This window comes from Hordeum vulgare, chromosome 1H, assembly GCF_904849725.1.
Source record: "Hordeum vulgare subsp. vulgare chromosome 1H, MorexV3_pseudomolecules_assembly, whole genome shotgun sequence".
Taxonomy (NCBI): domain Eukaryota; kingdom Viridiplantae; phylum Streptophyta; class Magnoliopsida; order Poales; family Poaceae; genus Hordeum; species Hordeum vulgare.
This window is the reverse complement of record NC_058518.1, coordinates 432,471,758-432,491,240: the sequence shown is the minus strand read 5'-3', so window position 1 is coordinate 432,491,240 and position 19,483 is coordinate 432,471,758. Positions and strand designations below refer to the sequence as shown.

Genomic DNA, 19,483 nt, shown 5'->3' with positions numbered 1-19,483 from the left:
AACATACCGAAGGACAAAGGGAATGACATACGGGATTATATGAATCCTTGGCACTGAGGTTCAAACGATAAGATCTTCGTAGAATATGTAGGATCCAATATGGGCATCCAGGTCCCGCTATTGGATATTGACCGAGGAGTCTCTCGGGTCATGTCTACATAGTTCTCGAACCCGCAGGGTCTACACACTTAAGGTTCGACGTTGTTTTATGTGTATTTGAGTTATATGGTTGGTTACCGAATGTTGTTCGGAGTCCCGGATGAGATCACGAACGTCACGAGGGTTTCCGGAATGGTCCGGAAACGAAGATTGATATATAGGATGACCTCATTTGATTACCGGAAGGTTTTCGGAGTTACCGGGAATGACGAATGGGTTCCGGGAGTTCACCGGGGGGGGGGGCAACCCACCCCGGGGAAGCCCATAGGCCTTGGGGGAGACACACCAGCCCTTAGTGGGCTGGTGGGACAGCCCACAAGTGCCCTATGCGCCAAGGATAAGAAAATCAAGAGACAAAAGAAAAAAAAGGAGGAGGTGGGAAGGAAGGGGGACTCCCTCCCACCAAACCTAGTCCAACTCGGTTTGGGGGGGAGAGTCCTCCCCCTTGGACTCGGCCGACCCCCTTGGGGCTCCTTGAGCCCCAAGGCAAGGCCCCCTCCCTCCCACCTATATATACGGAGGTTTTAGGGCTGATTTGAGACGACTTTTCCACGGCAGCCCGACCACATACCTCCACGGTTTTTCCTCTAGATCGCGTTTCTGCGGAGCTCGGGCGGAGCCCTGCTGAGACAAGGTCATCACCAACCTCCGGAGCGCCCTCACGCTGCCGGAGAACTCTTCTACCTCTCCGTCTCTCTTGATGGATCAAGAAGGCGGAGATCATCGTCGAGCTGTACGTGTGCTGAACGCGGAGGTGCCGTCCGTTCGGTACTAGATCGTGGGACTGATCGCGGGATTGTTCGCGGGGCGGATCGAGGGACGTGAGGACGTTCCACTACATCAACCGCGTTCTCTAACGCTTCTGCTGTACAGTCTACAAGGGTACGTAGATCACTCATCCCCTCTCGTAGATGGACATCACCATGATAGGTCTTCGTGCGCGTAGGAAAATTTTTGTTTCCCATGCGACGTTCCCCAACAGTGGCATCATGAGCTAGGTTCATGCGTAGATGTCTTCTCGAGTAGAACACAAAAGTTTTTGTGGGCGGTGATGTGCGTTTTGCTGCCCTCCTTAGTCTTTTCTTGATTCCGCGGTATTGTTGGATTGAAGCGGCTTGGACCGACATTACTCGTACGCTTACGAGAGACTGGTTTCATTGTTACGAGTAACCCCCTTTGCTCAAAGATGACTGACAAGTGACGGTTTCTCCAACTTTAGTTGAATCGGATTTGACCGAGGAGGTCCTTGGATGAGGTTAAAATAGCAACTCATATATCTCCGTTGTGGTGTTTGCGTAAGTAAGATGCGATCCTACTAGATACCCTTGGTCACCACGTAAAACATGCAACAACAAAATTAGAGGACGTCTAACTTGTTTTTGCAGGGTATGATTGTGATGTGATATGGCCAACGATGTGATGTGATATATTGGATGTATGAGATGATCATGTTGTAATAGAAATATCGACTTGCACGTCGATGGTACGGCAACCGGCAGGAGCCATAGGGTTGTCTTTATACTAACGTTTGTGCTTGCAGATGCGTTTACTATTTTGCTAGGATGTAGCTTTAGTAGTAATAGCATAAGTAGCACGACAACCCCGATGGCAACACGTTGATGGATGATCATGGTGTGGCGCCGGTGACAAAAAGATCGTGCCGGTGCTTTGGTGATGGAGATCAAGAAGCACGTGATGATGGCCATATCATGTCACTTATGAATTGCATGTGATGTTAATCCTTTTATGCACCTTATTTTGCTTAGAACGACGGTAGCATTATGAGGTGATCTCTCACTAAAATTTCAAGACGAAATTGTGTTCTCCCCGACTGTGCACCGTTGCTACAGTTCGTCGTTTCGAGACACCACGTGATGATCGGGTGTGATAGACTCAACGTTCACATACAACGGGTGCAAAACAGTTGCGCACGCGGAACACTCGGGTTAAGCTTGACGAGCCTAGCATGTGCAGACATGGCCTCGGAACACATGAGACCGAAAGGTCGATCATGAATCATATAGTTGATATGATTAGCATAGGGATGCTTACCACTGAAACTATACCCAACTCACGTGATGATCGGACTTGGGATAGTGTAAGTGGATCATGAACCACTCAAATGACTAGAGAGATGTACTTTTTGAGTGGGAGTTTAGCATATAATTTGATTAAGTTGAACTCTAATTATCTTGAACATAGTCTAAGTCCACTTTGAATATATTTGTGTTGTAGATCATGGCTCACGCGACAGTCATCCTGAATTTTGATACGTTCCTAGAGAAAGCTAAGTTGAAAGATGATGGATGCAACTTTGTAGACTGGGCTCGTAATCTTAAGCTAATCTTACAAGCTGGGAAGAAGGATTATGTCCTTAATGCTGCGCTAGGAGATGAACCACCCGCTACGGCTGATCAGGATGTTAAGAACGCTTGGTTAGCGCGTAAGGAGGACTACTCAATAGTTCAATGTGCAGTCTTGTATGGCTTAGAACCGGGACTTCAACGTCGCTTTGAGCGTCATGGAGCATTTGAGATGTTCCAGGAGTTGGAGTTTATCTTTCAGAAGAACGCCCGGATCGAGAGGTATGAGACCTCCGATAAATTCTATGCTTGCAAGATGGAGGAAAACTCGTCTGTCAGTGAACATGTGCTCAAAATGTCTGGGTACTCAAACCGTCTAGCTGAACTGGGGATTGAACTCCCGCAAGAAGCTATCACTGACAGAATCCTTCAATCACTGCCGCCAAGCTACAAAGGCTTTGTGTTGAACTACAACATGCAAGGGATGAACAAGTCTCCCAGCGAGTTGTTTGCGATGTTGAAAGTCGCAGAGTCTGAACTCCGTAAAGAGCATCAAGTGTTGATGGTGAATAAGACCACTAGTTTCAAGAGAAACGGCAAAGGCAAGAAGGGCAATTCGAAGAAGAGCGGCAAGCCTGTTGCCAATCCGCCGAAGAAACCCAAAGCTGGACCTAAGCCTGAAACGGAGTGTTTCTATTGCAAGGGTATGGGTCACTGGAAGCGCAATTGCCCCAAGTATCTGGCAGATAAGAAGGCGGGCAAAGAAAAATCAGGTATATTTGATATACATGTTATTGATGTGTACTTAACCGGCTGTCGTAGTAGTGCCTGGGTATTTGATACCGGTTCTGTTGCTCATATTTGCAACTCGAAACAGGAACTGCGGAATAGACGAAGGCTGGCGAAAGATGAAGTGACGATGCGCGTAGGAAATGGTTCCAAGGTTGATGCAATCACCGTCGGCACAGTGTCACTTCAGCTACCGTCGGGATTAGTGATTAACTTAAATCATTGTTATTTAGTGCCTGCGTTGAGCATGAACATTATATCTGGATCTTGTTTATTGCGAGACGGTTACTCTTTTAAGTCAGAGAATAATGGTTGTTCTATTTCTATGAGTAACATCTTTTATGGTCATGCACCGAATGTGAGAGGATTGTTCATATTGAATCTTGAGAGCAATACGCATATACATAACATTGAGACCAAAAGAGTTAGAGTTAACAATGATAGCGCCATATTTTTGTGGCACTGCCGCTTAGGTCATATTGGTGTAAAGCGCATGAAGAAACTCCATGCTGATGGACTTTTGGAGTCACTTGACTTTGATTCACTTGACACGTGCGAACAATGCCTCATGGGCAAGATGACTAAGACTCCGTTCTCCGGAACAATGGAGCGTGCAAGTGACTTATTGGAAATCATACATACCGATGTGTGTGGTCCAATGAGCGTGGAGGCACGCGGCGGATATCGTTATTTTCTCACCTTCACTGACGATTTAAGTAGATATGGTTATGTCTACTTGATGAAGCACAAGTCTGAAACATTTGAAAAGTTCAAGCAATTTCAGAGTGAAGTGGAAAATCATCGTAACAAGAAGATCAAGTTCCTACGGTCTGATCGTGGGGGTGAATATCTGAGTTTTGAGTTTGGTGCTCACTTAAGACAATGTGGAATTGTTTCACAGTTAACACCGCCTGGAACACCACAGCGTAATGGTGTGTCCGAACGTCGTAATCGTACTTTGTTAGAGATGGTGCGATCTATGATGTCTCTTACTGATTTGCCGTTATCATTTTGGGGTTATGCATTAGAAACAGCTGCATTCACTTTAAATAGGGCACCATCAAAATCCGTTGAGACGACACCATACGAACTGTGGTATGGCAAAAGGCCAAAGTTGTCGTTTCTTAAAGTTTGGGGATGTGATGCTTATGTCAAAAAGCTTCAGCCTGAAAAGCTGGAACCCAAAGCGGAAAAATGCGTCTTCATAGGTTACCCAAAAGAGACAGTTGGGTACACCTTCTATCTCAAATCCGAGGGCAAAGTGTTTGTTGCTAAGAACGGAACTTTTCTCGAGAAGGAGTTTCTCTCGAGAGAATTGAGTGGGAGGAAGATAGAACTTGACGAGGTTGTCGAACCTCTCATCCCTCTGGATGGTGGCGCAGGGCAAGGGGAAACCTCTGTCGTTGCGACGCCGGTTGAGGAGGAAGTTAATGATGATGATCATGAAACTCCAGTTCAAGTTTCTGTTGAACCACGCAGGTCGACGAGATCACGCGCTGCTCCAGAGTGGTACGGTAATCCCGTCTTATCAATCATGTTGTTGGACAACAATGAACCTGCAAATTATGAAGAAGCAATGGTGGGCCCAGATTCCAACAAATGGCTAGAAGCCATGAAATCCGAGATAGGATCCATGTATGAGAACAAAGTGTGGACTTTGGAGATACTACCTGAGGGCCGCAAGGCTATTCAGAATAAATGGATCTTTAAGAAGAAGACGGACGCTGACGGTAATGTGACCGTTTATAAAGCTCGACTTGTGGCAAAGGGTTTTTCACAAGTTCCAGGTGTTGACTACGATGAGACTTTCTCACCCGTAGCGATGCTTAAGTCCGTCAGAATCATGTTAGCAATAGCTGCATTTTTCGATTATGAAATCTGGCAGATGGATGTCAAAACGGCGTTCCTTAACGGTTTCCTTAAGGAAGAGTTGTATATGATGCAACCCGAAGGTTTTGTCGATCCTAAGAATGCTAACAAGGTGTGCAAGCTCCAGCGATCCATTTATGGACTGGTGCAAGCATCTCGGAGTTGGAACAAACGCTTTGATGAGGTGATCAAAGCATTTGGGTTTATAAAAGTGGTTGGAGAATCTTGTATTTACAAGAAAGTGAGTGGGAGCTCTGTGGCGTTTCTAATATTATATGTGGATGACATATTACTGATTGGAAACAACTTAGAGTTTTTGGAGAGCATAAAAGGTTACTTGAATAAAAGTTTCTCTATGAAGGACCTAGGAGAAGCTGCTTACATTCTAGGCATTAAGATCTATAGGGATAGATCAAAACGCCTAATAGGACTTTCACAAAGCACATACCTTGATAAAGTTTTGAAGAGGTTCAAGATGGAACAGTCCAAGAAAGGGTTCTTGCCAGTTTTACAAGGTACGAGATTGAGTAAGACTCAGTGCCCAGCAACTGATGAAGATAGAGAGCATATGCACTCCGTCCCCTATGCTTCAGCCATAGGTTCTATCATGTATGCGATGCTGTGCACTAGACCGGATGTTAGCCTGTCCATAAGTATGGCAGGTAGGTTCCAGAGTAATCCAGGAGTGGATCACTGGACAGCGGTCAAGAATATCCTGAAGTACCTGAAAAGGACTAAGGAGATGTTTCTCGTGTATGGAGGTGACGAAGAGCTCGCCGTAAAAGGTTACGTCGATGCAAGCTTTGACACATATCCGGACGACTCTAAGTCACAAACCGGATACGTATTTATTCTTAATGGGGTGCAGTAAGCTGGTGCAGTTCCAAGCAAAGCGTCGTAGCAGATTCTACATGTGAAGCGGAGTACATGGCTGCCTCGGAGGCGGCTAAGGAGGGTGTCTGGATGAAGCAGTTCATGACGGATCTTGGAGTGGTGCCAAGCGCACTGAATCCAATAACCTTGTTCTGTGACAACACTGGTCCCATTGCCTTAGCAAAGGAACCACGGTTTCACAAGAAGACCAGACACATCAAACGACGCTACAACCTCATCCGCGACTACGTCGAGGAAGAGGACATAAATATATGCAAAGTACACATGGATCTGAATGTAGCAGACCCGCTGACTAAACCTCTTCCATGGCCAAAACATGATCGACACCAGAACTGTATGGGTGTTAGATTTATTACAATGTAATTCACATGGTGATGTGAGGGCTAGATTATTGACTCTAGTGCAAGTGGGAGACTGTTGGAATTATGCCCTAGAGGCAATAATAAATATAGTTATTATTATAATTCCTGTATCAAGATAATAGTTTATTATCCATGCTATAATTGTATTGAATGAAGACTCATTTACATGTGTGGATACATAGACAAAACACCGTCCCTAGCATGCCTCTAGTTGGCTAGCCAGTTGATCGATGATAGTCAGTGTCTTCTGATTATGAACAAGGTGTTGTTGCTTGATAACTGGATCACGTCATTGGGAGAATCACCTGATGGAGTAGACCCAAACTAATAGACGTAGCATGTTGATCGTGTCATTTTGTTGCTACTGTTTTCTGCGTGTCAAGTATTTATTCCTATGACCATGAGATCATATAACTCACTGACACCGGAGGAATGCTTTGTGTGTATCAAACGTCGCAACGTAACTGGGTGACTATAAAGATGCTCTACAGGTATCTCCGAAGGTGTTAGTTGAGTTAGTATGGATCAAGACTGGGATTTGTCACTCCGTGTGACGGAGAGGTATCTCGGGGCCCACTCGGTAATACAACATCACACACAAGCCTTGCAAGCAATGTAACTTAGTGTAAGTTGCGGGATCTTGTATTACGGAACGAGTAAAGAGACTTGCCGGTAAACGAGATTGAAATAGGTATGCAGATACTGACGATCGAATCTCGGGCAAGTAACATACCGAAGGACAAAGGGAATGACATACGGGATTATATGAATCCTTGGCACTGAGGTTCAAACGATAAGATCTTCGTAGAATATGTAGGATCCAATATGGGCATCCAGGTCCCGCTATTGGATATTGACCGAGGAGTCTCTCGGGTCATGTCTACATAGTTCTCGAACCCGCAGGGTCTGCACACTTAAGGTTCGACGTTGTTTTATGTGTATTTGAGTTATATGGTTGGTTACCGAATGTTGTTCGGAGTCCCGGATGAGATCACGGACGTCACGAGGGTTTCCGGAATGGTCCGGAAACGAAGATTGATATATAGGATGACCTCATTTGATTACCGGAAGGTTTTCGGAGTTACCGGGAATGTACCGGGAATGACGAATGGGTTCCGGGAGTTCACCGGGGGGGCAACCCACCCCGGGGAAGCCCATAGGCCTTGGGGGAGACACACCAGCCCTTAGTGGGCTGGTGGGACAGCCCACAAGTGCCCTATGCGCCAAGGAGAAGAAAATCAAGAGAGAAAAGAAAAAAAAAGGAGGAGGTGGGAAGGAAGGGGGACTCCCTCCCACCAAACCTAGTCCAACTCGGTTTGGGGGGGGAGAGTCCTCCCCCTTGGACTCGGCCGACCCCCTTGGGGCTCCTTGAGCCCCAAGGCAAGGCCCCCTCCCTCCCACCTATAGATACGGAGGTTTTAGGGCTGATTTGAGACGACTTTTCCACGGCAGCCCGACCACATACCTCCACGATTTTTCCTCTAGATCGCGTTTCTGCGGAGCTCGGGCGGAGCCCTGCTGAGACAAGGTCATCACCAACCTCCGGAGCGCCGTCACGCTGCCGGAGAACTCTTCTACCTCTCCGTCTCTCTTGCTGGATCAAGAAGGCCGAGGTCATCGTCGAGCTGTACGTGTGCTGAACGCGGAGGTGCCGTCCGTTCGGTACTAGATCGTGGGACTGATCGCGGGATTGTTCGCGGGGCAGATCGAGGGACGTGAGGACGTTCCACTACATCAACCGCGTTCTCTAACGCTTCTGCTGTACAGTCTACAAGGGTACGTAGATCACTCATCCCCTCTCGTAGATGGACATCACCATGATAGGTCTTCGTGCGTGTAGGAAATTTTTTGTTTCCCATGCGACGTTCCCCAACAAGTGCATCTTCATACCTTTGAAGATCGCTAAGCGGAAGCGTTGCTAGAACGTGGTTGATGGAGTCGTACTCGCAGCGATTCAGATCGCGGTGTGATTCCGATCTAGTGCCGAACCACGACACCTCCGCGTTCAACACAAAATGTAGCCCGGTGACGTCTCCCGCTCCTTGATCCAGCAAGGAGGAGGGAGAGGTTGGGGAAGATCTTCGGCAGCACAACGGCGTGGTGTCGATGGAGAGACGAGGTCTCCCGGCAGGGCTTCGCCAAGCACCGCGAGAGAAGGAGGAAGGAGGGGGGCAGGGTTGTGCCGAGGGGAGAAGAAACGGTGTGTTCAAACAGCACCAAACCCCTAGGTATTTATAGGAGGTGGGGAGGGGGGTGCCACCCCTAGGGTTTCCCCCCTAGGTGGTGCGGCAGCCCCCCCGGATGGGAGGTGCGGCGGCTAGGGCAGGGGGAGGGGGTGGCGCACCCCTTAGGTGGGCCTTAGGCCCACCGGCGCGAGGGTTCCCCCCCTTCTCTCCCTCCTGCACCTTGGGCCTCTTGTGGGAGGCGCATCAGCCCACTTTGGGATGGTTGCCCTCCCTCTTTTTCCCATGCTACCTCTTGGGCTTGGTGACCACCGGAAATGGTCCCGGTGGTCCCGGTACGCTACCGGTGACGCCCGAAACATTTCCGGTGTCCAAAACCATCCATCCTATATATTAATCTTTACCTCCGGACCATTCCGGAGCTCCTCGTGACGTCCGGGATCTTATCCGGGACTTCGAACAACTTTCGGCAACCTCATATTGTTGGGGAACGTCGCATGGGAAACAAAAATTTTCCTACGCGCACGAAGACCTATCATGGTGATGTCCATCTACAAGAGGGGATTTCCGATCTACGTACCCTTGTAGATCACACAACAGAAGCGTTAAGAAACGCGGTTGATGTAGTGGAACGTCCTCACGTCCCTCGATCCGCCCCGCGAACCGTCCCACGAACCGTCCCGCGATGCGTCCCACGATCCGCTCCGATCTAGTGCCGAACGGACGGCACCTCCGCGTTCAACACACATACAGCTCAAGGATGATCTCGGCCTTCTTGATCCAGCAAGAGATACAGAGAGGTAGATGAGTTCTCCGGCAGCGTGACGGCACTCCGGAGGTTGGTGGTGATCTAATCTCAGCAGGGCTCCGCCCGAGCTCCGCTGAAACGCGATCTAGAGGAAAAACCGTGGAGGTATGTGGTCGGGCTGCCGTGGCAAAAGTTGTCTCAAATCAGCCCTAATACCTCAGTATATATAGGAGGGAGGGAGGGGAGGAGGCAGCCTCAAACCTCAAGGTTTGGCCGAAATTTGAGGTGGAGGAGTCCTACTCCAATCCTACTTGGAGTAGGATTCCACCTTCCCACTTGGAAACTCTTTCCACCTTGTGTTTTTCCCTTCTCAAACCTTATGGGCCTTAGTGGGAACTTATTCCAGCCCACCAGGGGCTGGTTTATCTCTTCCCATAGCCCATGAGACCCCTTGGGGCGTGACACCCCTCTCGATGGTCCCCGTCACCCCTCCCGGCACTCCCGGTACACTACCGATGAGCCCGAAACTTTTCCGATAATGCCCGGAAACTTTCCGATAACCAATGAGGTCATCCTATATATCAATCTTCGTCTCCGGACCATTCCAGAAACCCTCGTGACGTCCGTGATCCCATCCGGGACTCCGAACAACATTCGGTAACCAACCATATAACTCAAATACGCATAAAACATCGTCGAACCTTAAGTGTGCTGACCCTGCGGGTTCGAGAACTATGTAGACATGACCCGAGGGACTCCTCGGTCAATACCCAATAGCGGGACCTGGATGCCCATATTGGATCCTACATATTCCGAAGATCTTTATCGGTTGAACCTCAGTGCCAAGGATTCATATAATCCCGTATGTCATTCCCTTTGTCCTTCGGTATGTTACTTGCCTGAGATTCGATCGTCAGTATCCGCATACCTATTTCAATCTCGTTTACCGGCAAGTCTCTTTACTCGTTCCGTAATACAAGATCCCGCAACTTACACTAAGTCACATTGCTTGCAAGGCTTGTCTGTGATGTTGTATTACCGAGTGGGCCCGAGATACCTCTCCGTCATACGGAGTGATAAATCCCAGTCTTGATCTATACTAACTCAACGAACACCTTCGGAGATACCTATAGAGCATCTTTATAGTCACCCAGTTACGTTGCGACGTTTTATACACACAAAGCATTCCTCCGGTGTCAGTGAGTTATATGATCTCATGGTCATTGGAACAAATACTTGACATGCAGAAAACAGTAGCAACAAAATGACACGATCAACATGCTACGTCTATTAGTTTGGGTCTAGTCCATCACATGATTCTCCTAATGATGTGATCCCGTTATCAAGTAACAACACTTTCCTATGGCCAGGAAACCTTGACCATCTTTGATCAACGAGCTAGTCAACTAGAGGCTTACTAGGGACAGTGTTTTGTCTATGTATCCACACAAGTATTGTGTTTCCAATCAATACAATTATAGCATGGATAATAAACGATTATCATGAACAAAGAAATATAATAATAACTAATTATTATTGCCTCTAGGGCATATTTCCAACACGTATAACATTTCCCTATAACCCTAGCGTCATCGAACCTTAAGTGTGTAGACCCTACGGGTTCGGGAAGCATGCAGACATGACCGAGACGTTCTCCGACCAATAACCATCAGCGGGATCTGGATACCAATGGTGGCTCCCACACGTTCCACGATGATCTCATCGGATGAACCACGATGTCAAGGATTCAATCAATCCCGTATACAATTCCCTTTGTGTGTCGGTATAGAACTTGCCCGAGATTCGATCGTCGGTATTCCTATACCTTGTTCAATCTCGTTACCGGTAAGTCTCTTTACTCGTTCCGTAGCACGTCATCGTGTGACTAACTCCTTAGTCACATTGAGCTCATGATGATGTTCTACCGAGTGGGCCCAGCGATACCTCTCCGTCACACGGAGTGACAAAATCCCGATCTTGATTTGTACCAACCCAACAGACACTTTCATAGGTACCCGTAATGCACCTTTATAGTCACCCAGTTACGTTGTGACGTTTGATACACCAAAAGCACTCCTACGGTATCCGGGAGTTGCACAATCTCACGGTCGAAGGAAAAGACACTTGACATTAGAAAAGCGTTAGCATACGAACAACACGATCTAGTGCTATGCTTATGATTGGGTCTTGTCCATCACATCATTCCCCCAATGATGTGATCCCGCTATCAGTGACATCTAATGCCCATGATCAGGAAACCATGATCATCTATTGATGAACGAGGTAGCCAACTAGAGGCTTGCTAGGGACACATTGTGATCTATTTATTCACACATGTATTACTGTTTCCTGTTAATACAATTATAGCATGAACAATAGACGATTATCATGAACAAGGAAATATGATAATAACCATTTTATTATTGTCTCTAGGGCATATTTCCAACATACACACCCAATGCAACTGCCATTCTTTGTTTTGTGAGTGGGCGTCGGGGAGAGGGGGTAGTTGCATGTCTGACACTAGGTTTTGCAACTGCAAGTGTTAGCACCTAATGCAATTAAATGTCCACACACCGCTACTACTACTAACCTTTGTTTAGTAAGAGTGGCGGGAGAGGTAGGTGGGGTTGGAGTTGCATGTCCAATAGTAGGCATTCAACTACAAGTGTCGCCCCCGAATGCAACTGTGTGTCTCCCTCCTGGTTGTAATTGGCCTTGTGTTTTTGTAAGGGGGAGGCGGGGGAGGGGGGGGGGGTAGTTGCGACATGCAACTGCAACGTTCGCCCCTGGCTGCAATTGCATGTCTTTCAATATGGTTGCAACTTAACTTTCTTTCATGTTGGGAGGGAGGGAACGGGAGGGGGGGGGGGGGGGGGTAGTTGCATGTCGACTCGGAGTTGCAAGTGTTGTCCTCGACTGCAACTGCTACAACTAATTATTTTTTGCAACTACACACCCGGCTTGGGCGGTCTTCTATGTGGGTTTATTATTGATGCTTTCTTTTTATTTTTCTTTTTCTACTAATTTTCCTTTTTCACCCTTGTGTTTTGAATTTGTATTCTTATTTTTTTTCTTTATTAATAAAAACAACACAACTCACATCGGATGCACACATTTGCATGTCCTTCATTTTTATGCAACTTAATATTCTTTTTCTTTTGAATAACAGTGTCATTCTATTTAGTTTGTCTTCTTTCCATTTTGTTTCTTTGTTACACTAAAGATTGATTTTTGTCCTAATGTATACAATGTTTCTTAATAGAAAATATAAGGATGCCGGTTCATGTTGCTGCCGTTGATTTTAAGGGTAGTGTAGGCATTCCCAGTTCATAAGAACTTGACGGTGAAAGCTCTTCTTGTTCATAAAGTGAAAATTGCTCTAGTTTGAAATTGGAGTACATGACGTGGTGGTCGACCTCGCAGCAAAGACCAGGGGCGGAGCTGGAGCTAATGTGACCCTAATGCATCATTTAACCATAGTATAAATTTTTCAAGTACCGATGTACTAAATATTTTTCAAGCACTGATGCACTGGATAAAGATGTATTTCAGACACAAACTACGTTGAGGTATAGAAACAAAATGCAAAATTTTAATATAATGCTAAATAAAGAACTTGCCTGACATGAACTATATATATAGTTATTAGTGTTAAAACACTGCCCGATGCCCCACGTTTAGCCAAAACACATTCATGTAAATTTATTTAAATAGGGTTTAATTCAGTACAATCTTTACAACTTGTAATTTTTTAGGGGAAATTACACATAAAATTATATACAAAGCATAATTAGAATCGAGGGAGTCATGATTGTAATCTGTAGAAGAAAAACATCTAGAAGAGAGGGAAGAAAAGTAACACGAGCCGGCTTGCCTTACTTCCTCGCGGGATGTCGTAACTACGGGTAGCCGCGTGACCGTGTGTCGGGCGCCTCGCCGCTTGGCATAGGAACAGATCAAATCAAATGTCAATCATATCAATATAGACGTGGGGTATATGTGGATCGCTTGCCGGCGGCCACCGCTACGATCGTTGGCTGTTCCGGAAGTCGGGACAACAAAGGCCGACGAGAGGAGACGGTTCCCTAATCAATTGTTCTTTGAGCAAACCCTAATCAGGGGATGGATTTGCTATGTTCATCATATAGCCGGATCGATTGGTCGTGCGTGCGTGCGTGCATAAGTGCCTACCGTGTGCAACAAACGTTCCTGATGTAGGCTGCAACGTACATAAGTGACAGTACACGGATCGAATGGATCAGCGTTGAGCGCGAGAGCCTTCTAAAGGCAAATTTCATGGGCCGTGTAGCACTTCTGCTTGCCTATCCTGATGCCTTGAGCTTTATTCCTGGTAATTAGTACTAAAAACATATTTGGAGCCTGTGCCACAGGGTGGTCCTATTGGGCTCCGCCCCTGGCAAATACAGTAGATGAGCAGCTGAATGTTTAGCGAGCTGCAGTGGAAGTAGAGCCACGAAGAGTTCAAGGAAGGCGAGTAGTAATAAAATAATACTTCTGCTTTGGTACATCCCCAAACATAAGAACGGTTCAAATTAGCCGATACCTCTTCGTTAAAAAGAATATGATGATCATATTCATATATACATTATATATTTTTTCTCAAGAAACGTGCACACCGTCCTATATTGGGCCAGCCCATTCTTGCATTATTTACTTTCTAATAAGTCGTCCGCCAGGATTCGAGCCACGATCATTCATGAATTAACAAGGCTATACTAACCAACTGGGCAACTAGACCTAACATGCTATGTACGTTTTTGTTTATTCCAATAAGGCATGCAGAAGCGCACTATTCTCTGTTTGTTATCTTTTTGTTTTTTTCCTTTCTAGATGCTTGCGATTTTTAAAACTTTTATTTTTTTCACAAACGATGATTTTTTCAAAAACTTTGTCAACTATTCTTCAAAACCTGTGAGCTTTTCCCCAAAATTGATGAAGTTTTTTTTCTAAATTTATGAACTATTTCTTAAATTCGCGAACTTCTTTGAAAATCTATGAACTTTTTAGAAAATTGATCAAATTTATTTACAATTAATAAACTTTTTTTCCAAATGTATGAACTTTTTAATAATTCTCGCTGTATATGTTTTATTTTTGGACATTCTAAGCAAATGCAGAACTTGAAGACGCCATCCGTTGGCTCCTTCTTTGACTCTCGGTTGTGTGTCTACGTCATATGCAAGTTTCAGTACGCCTGGGCATTTACAAAAATGTTCATGTTCTAAAAGATTCTTTCAGTTACGTGCTTTGTTCACGATTTGCAAAGATTATTCGCATTCTTTCTTGAAATGTGTTCATATTTTTTCAGCAAATGTCAAAGCTTTTGAATAAAAGTATCTTTCGATGTACTCAGTATTTTGGTTATATAGATTCATTCTCTCATCAACAATTGTTAGCTCAACTGATGAGGAGGTCTACAAACTACTGGTCTGGAGTTCGACTCCCCTTAAAAACACTTTATTTTTCATATGTATATACCCAAACTGAATACAGTTAAGGAAAAATCTATATTACCCTTTATACATGGTGCACATGGACGAGCTTATCCACGGTGTAGGAAGTAGGATGGTTTGGTATGCGTTGATGCCGTAAACAAGGCAACATAGTAAGGGCCTGTTTGGTTCCAAATAAGTCATCATCTTATAAGTTGAAAAGTGCAAAAAGTAACTTATCTTGTCAAACAGACCCAACTTATAAATCATCCCAACTTATAAGTCATAAGTTGCTCTACCCCAACTTAAAACTTATAAATCATCCATTTCTACATGGTTAGGTGACTTATAAGTCAGATGACAACCAAACAGACGTGGGTTTAAGTCACCTGACTTATTGAAACCAAACAGACTCTGAGGTTGATGCTAGGGTACGTACTCAACCATGAAGGCGACATAGAACCTCGCGGCCGTAGGCCATGGAAGGAGGATGGGGCGCATGCCGCCGGGCCAGAACCGTGGAAGCATCTGGCCACGGCAGGCGCGTGGTCAAACAGGGGGCGAACGCCCGGCGGATGCTGCAGCAGACGCAAGAATCACAGGTGGGTAGTGCTCCATGGCGGATCTAAAAAAAAAAAGAGTGCTCCATTGCGCCGCAGACTACGGGATACACTCTCGCTACTACGGACGGAGAAACTGCTCTGTGGAATGGTACACTGTTCCGTGTACCGGCCGTCCCGCGGGCGCTTCAAGCTGCTCCGCGCTTTGGTACGCCGTCTCGTGTACCGGCTGCCCCACGAGCACCTCGAGGTATTGAGGCACCGGTGGCGTCTCGAGCTCCGTCAGCCCCTCTAGCACCTGCACCACTTCCCCCATCGTCGGCCGCGCGTCGACGTCGTGCTGGATGCACCAGCAGGCCACGTTACACACCCTCCTCACCTCCTCGGCGTTGGCATCCCCTTCCAGCTCGGGATCTAGCAACGTCATCACGTCGCCCTCCGCCAGCCTCCTCGCGACCAGCAACGGGAAGAAGGTCGTCGCCGGGCGCTCCTCCGCCGCCGACGCCACGGACGACCGCCTCTCTCCGTGCTCCACGTTCCGCCTCCCGGACACCATCTCGAAGAGCATCATCCCGTAGCTGAACACGTCCGCCTTGGCCGTGATCGCCTCGCCGCTGATCCACTCCGGCGCCAGGTACCCTACGGTGCCGCGCATGGTGGTGAGCACCCGGCTGAAGTCCCGGCCGACGAGCTTGGCGAGCCCGAAGTCCGCCACCTTGGCGCCGAAGGAGGCGTCCAGGAGGATGTTCTCCGGCTTCACGTCGCAGTGGATGATGCAGTCCCGGCACTTGTCGTGCAGGTAGGCGAGCCCCTTGGCCACGCCGACGGCGATCTGGTGCCGTACCTGCCAGCTCAGGACGTAGAACGTCTTGCGGAACAGGTGCCGGTCCAGCGAGCCGTTGGGCATGTACTCGTACACGAGAAGCTTCCGGTCGCCGCCGTCGGAGCAGAAGCCGAGCATGCGGATCAGGTTGACGTGCTGGATGGTGCCCAGCGTGCTCACCTCCGCCCGGAACTGCTTCTCGCCTTGCCGGAGCCCCTCCAGTTTCTTGACGGCCACAACGGTGTCATCGGAGAACTGGCCCTTGAACACTGACCCGAAGGCGCCGGCGCCGATCTTGTCGGTGAAGTTCTTGGTCAGGGACTGCAGGTCGCTGTACTTGTAGCTCACACAGCCATCGCCGACGGCGAGAACGTTGAGTCTCCTTCTTCTTCTCCTCTTCATCGTACCTCTTATCGTACGAACGAGAAGAATGGCTGCGGCGATCACGAAGCACGCGACCCCGAGTGCCACGGCGGCGACCTTGATGTCCCTCCGTACGTGGCTTCGCGCGCCTGGGAGCTCCGACGCAGCGAGACGGAGGTACAGGCTCCCGGCGCCGGCCTGGTCGTCGAGGACACCGTCCTGTAAGTTGAACAGATCGCCGTGCCACAAGAAGCAGCTGCCGTTGTACGCGTAGGCGGAGCATGAGCAGCCCCCTAGACACGCGCGTTGGCAGTCGCCGGAGCTTGCGGCTCCCGCCATTCGGCCGTCGTCAGGGAGCCTCACGCCGTCGATGCGGAGGAACTTGTCCTCTTCCACCTTGTTCAAGACTACCGGCGGGCCACTGCCGTTGTTACGGCACTGAAGCAGCTGGGTGTTCCGGACGCAACCGCCGATGTAGTCCCCGAGGCCCCAGCTCGCCGGACTTTGCGGGCTGAAGCCCCGGGCGCAGTCGCACGCCGTGGACGAGCCCTCACTACACACGCCGAACGCGCCGCAGCCGCGAGGCACGGCGTAGACCAGGTTCCATCCCTGGGTGGCCTCCACCCAGAACCACCCCTTGACTTGCCCCGACACGTCCATGACGAACCGGTACACCGTCGTGTTCACGGCGAAGTTATACGTGAAGTAGCTCTCCTCGACGTTATCCACGAACTCGAAGGTGTACCCGGAGTCGCCCCTTGACGCGGCGACCTCCGGCGCGCCGGTAAAGTACTTGCCTGTCCAGTTGCCGGTGGCCCAGTACTGACGGGTGCCATTGGACAGCAGCAGATACTGCTTCGCTCCGGACGGGTCGAGCTGGAGGGCGTACATCCCCGGCGCGGGGTCGCCGCGCGCCCTCCACGAGGCCATAGCCTGGACGACGCCGGTGCGCTTGTCGCGCCTGAGCTTCCCGCCTGGAAGCCACGTGTCCGTGATGTGGTCGAAGCTCTGCCACAGCACAGCGGAGGCGTTGGACGCGGGCGTGAGCACGAGGTTACCGGAGTCGTGGAGGACGGCGACCGTGTCACTGGCATTGGCGACGCCGCTGGTGTTTGCGTTCGTGGACCAGACGATCGAGCCGGCGCCGCCGAACAGAGCGAGGTTGCCGTCGGGCGCGATGGCAAGCCGCGACGTGTTGGACACCGGCGTCTCGCGGTTGGCCACCCAGACCGGCGTGTGCACCGGGATCTTGTAGTACCAGATGCCGACGTACCAGCTGCCGTCGGCTGCTCCGGCTGCCAGAAGAAAAACAGAGCAGAAACATCTCACACCACTGGCCACTATGAGCTTACACCATAGCCGTCAAGCCATGCCGGACATGCGCGCGCACAGGCACTCACCTGGATGGAAGAGTCCCAAGGCGAATTTGCCGCCGGGAGAGACCAGCTTCTGGTCGCCGGAGAGCGGACGGCCCGCCGCGACGATGTCCGCGTCCGCCGCGCGCACGATGCCCACGCAGAGCATCACGACGACGAACACACCCAGAGGAAGCGCGCCAGCTGCCATCTCTTATTCTCGTGCCCTTGGCCCTTGCTGCCGCGAAAGTTGATCGTCACCCTCCGTGCCTCCCGTCGTTTCGGTGCAGCGGCACCGGCTATTTGTACTTGGAGAGCGTTCGTGGGAGGCGGAAGGCCAACACTTACTACTTGATCCATTGATGATTGATTGACCGCAGCCACGCAGTCTATCTCTATCCCGTCCCCGGCGGCATGGCCGTGTGTCCACATCAGTGAAGCTGTCAACCATAGAAACTGTTGCAGGCTCTGTTGTTTGTCGTTGCTTCTAGTGGAGGAAGAACGAGTCGCGGAACGGACCGGCGACGAGAATTCGCCGTGGACCGGTGGAATTCAGGACGCCGCGGTGGATGCATGGAGTGAGGTTGGTGGCGAAGTTGAAAGTTCTGTGGGTCGATGTGAGGTGTACGGGTCTCTTCGAAGGTAGGCAGGCGATGGCTGAACCTGAACATGTTCCGCAAAAATGCTAGACCTGTTAAGATACTGTTTGGAACCATAATAGATTATAATAATCTGGATTATGAACATAGATTATATAACCTGGTTTATAAAAATAATCCAGGTGAGCATGTTTGGAGGCCAGATTATATAAACTGTAAACCAGCTTTTAAATTGTACAATGACATGTTTGCCCTCAGTTTACAAGGAAAAATAGAAAAGTGACGGTAACACTGCGTAATTCTCTTGAAGTTTACAAGGATAACATGTCATTTGGAATCCATAATCTCATTTTAGCTGGGTAGAGGAGATTATAAGATTATGTTTATTAAACCTTCCAACTAATCTAAACATGCCTCCCTGATTTCCAAAGATGGGTGGGTCTCATCCTTCTCTTAATCCAATCAATGATTGTTAAATCAAATTATCTCATAGACGTACGTAAATATTTACATAGATGTAGCATTCCTGCATATTCCGGCGCTTTTGTCTGACCATGAAATGATTGGCTGTGCTCGAGTCAAGAAATCTTAGGCACGGAAGCAACAGAAACACTATGCAAAAACTTTCAACTTCTTGTTAGACTGAGCTCAAGTCAAATCCATGTGTTTATTCTTGACCAAAGGTAGACAGCTGCAGCCGCCGGCGACACCAGAGATTTTTAACGTTTCCAAAAAGAAATGCATTGTCAATTCTGTTAGACATTGTATTCTCTTATATATAGCCCTTAGTGGTGTCCATTTGCTTAGTTTTGTCCTCAGTTGCGAATCGTGTTTAGTTTTGCCCCTAGTCTGTGCGCAACTACTATGGCGAGGTCAAACGGACAATTTTGAGTCCATTCCGTTCGCCGACGTTAGTGGTAGTGGGTCCGGATCTTACATGTGGGACCGCGTGGACGTGGGTCCGGAGCTGACATGTTGGATCGTGCAACAACGTCCCCAAATCAATCCTACGGTGGCCAC

The 19,483-nt window shown here is 48.5% G+C and overlaps 1 protein-coding gene across 1 annotated transcript; it reads right to left on the bottom strand.

The window, feature by feature from the left end:
* Nucleotides 1-15,157: 15,157 nt before the first annotated feature.
* Nucleotides 15,158-18,205, bottom strand: LOC123412921 (G-type lectin S-receptor-like serine/threonine-protein kinase At2g19130). Its single transcript, XM_045105885.1, has 2 exons — nt 17,910-18,205; nt 15,158-17,804 (listed from the first exon to the last, which is right to left on the bottom strand). Exons 1-2 carry the CDS (start codon nt 18,073-18,075, stop codon nt 15,445-15,447), a joined length of 2,526 nt encoding a protein of 841 aa, XP_044961820.1. The 5' UTR covers nt 18,076-18,205; the 3' UTR covers nt 15,158-15,444.
* Nucleotides 18,206-19,483: the final 1,278 nt, after the last annotated feature.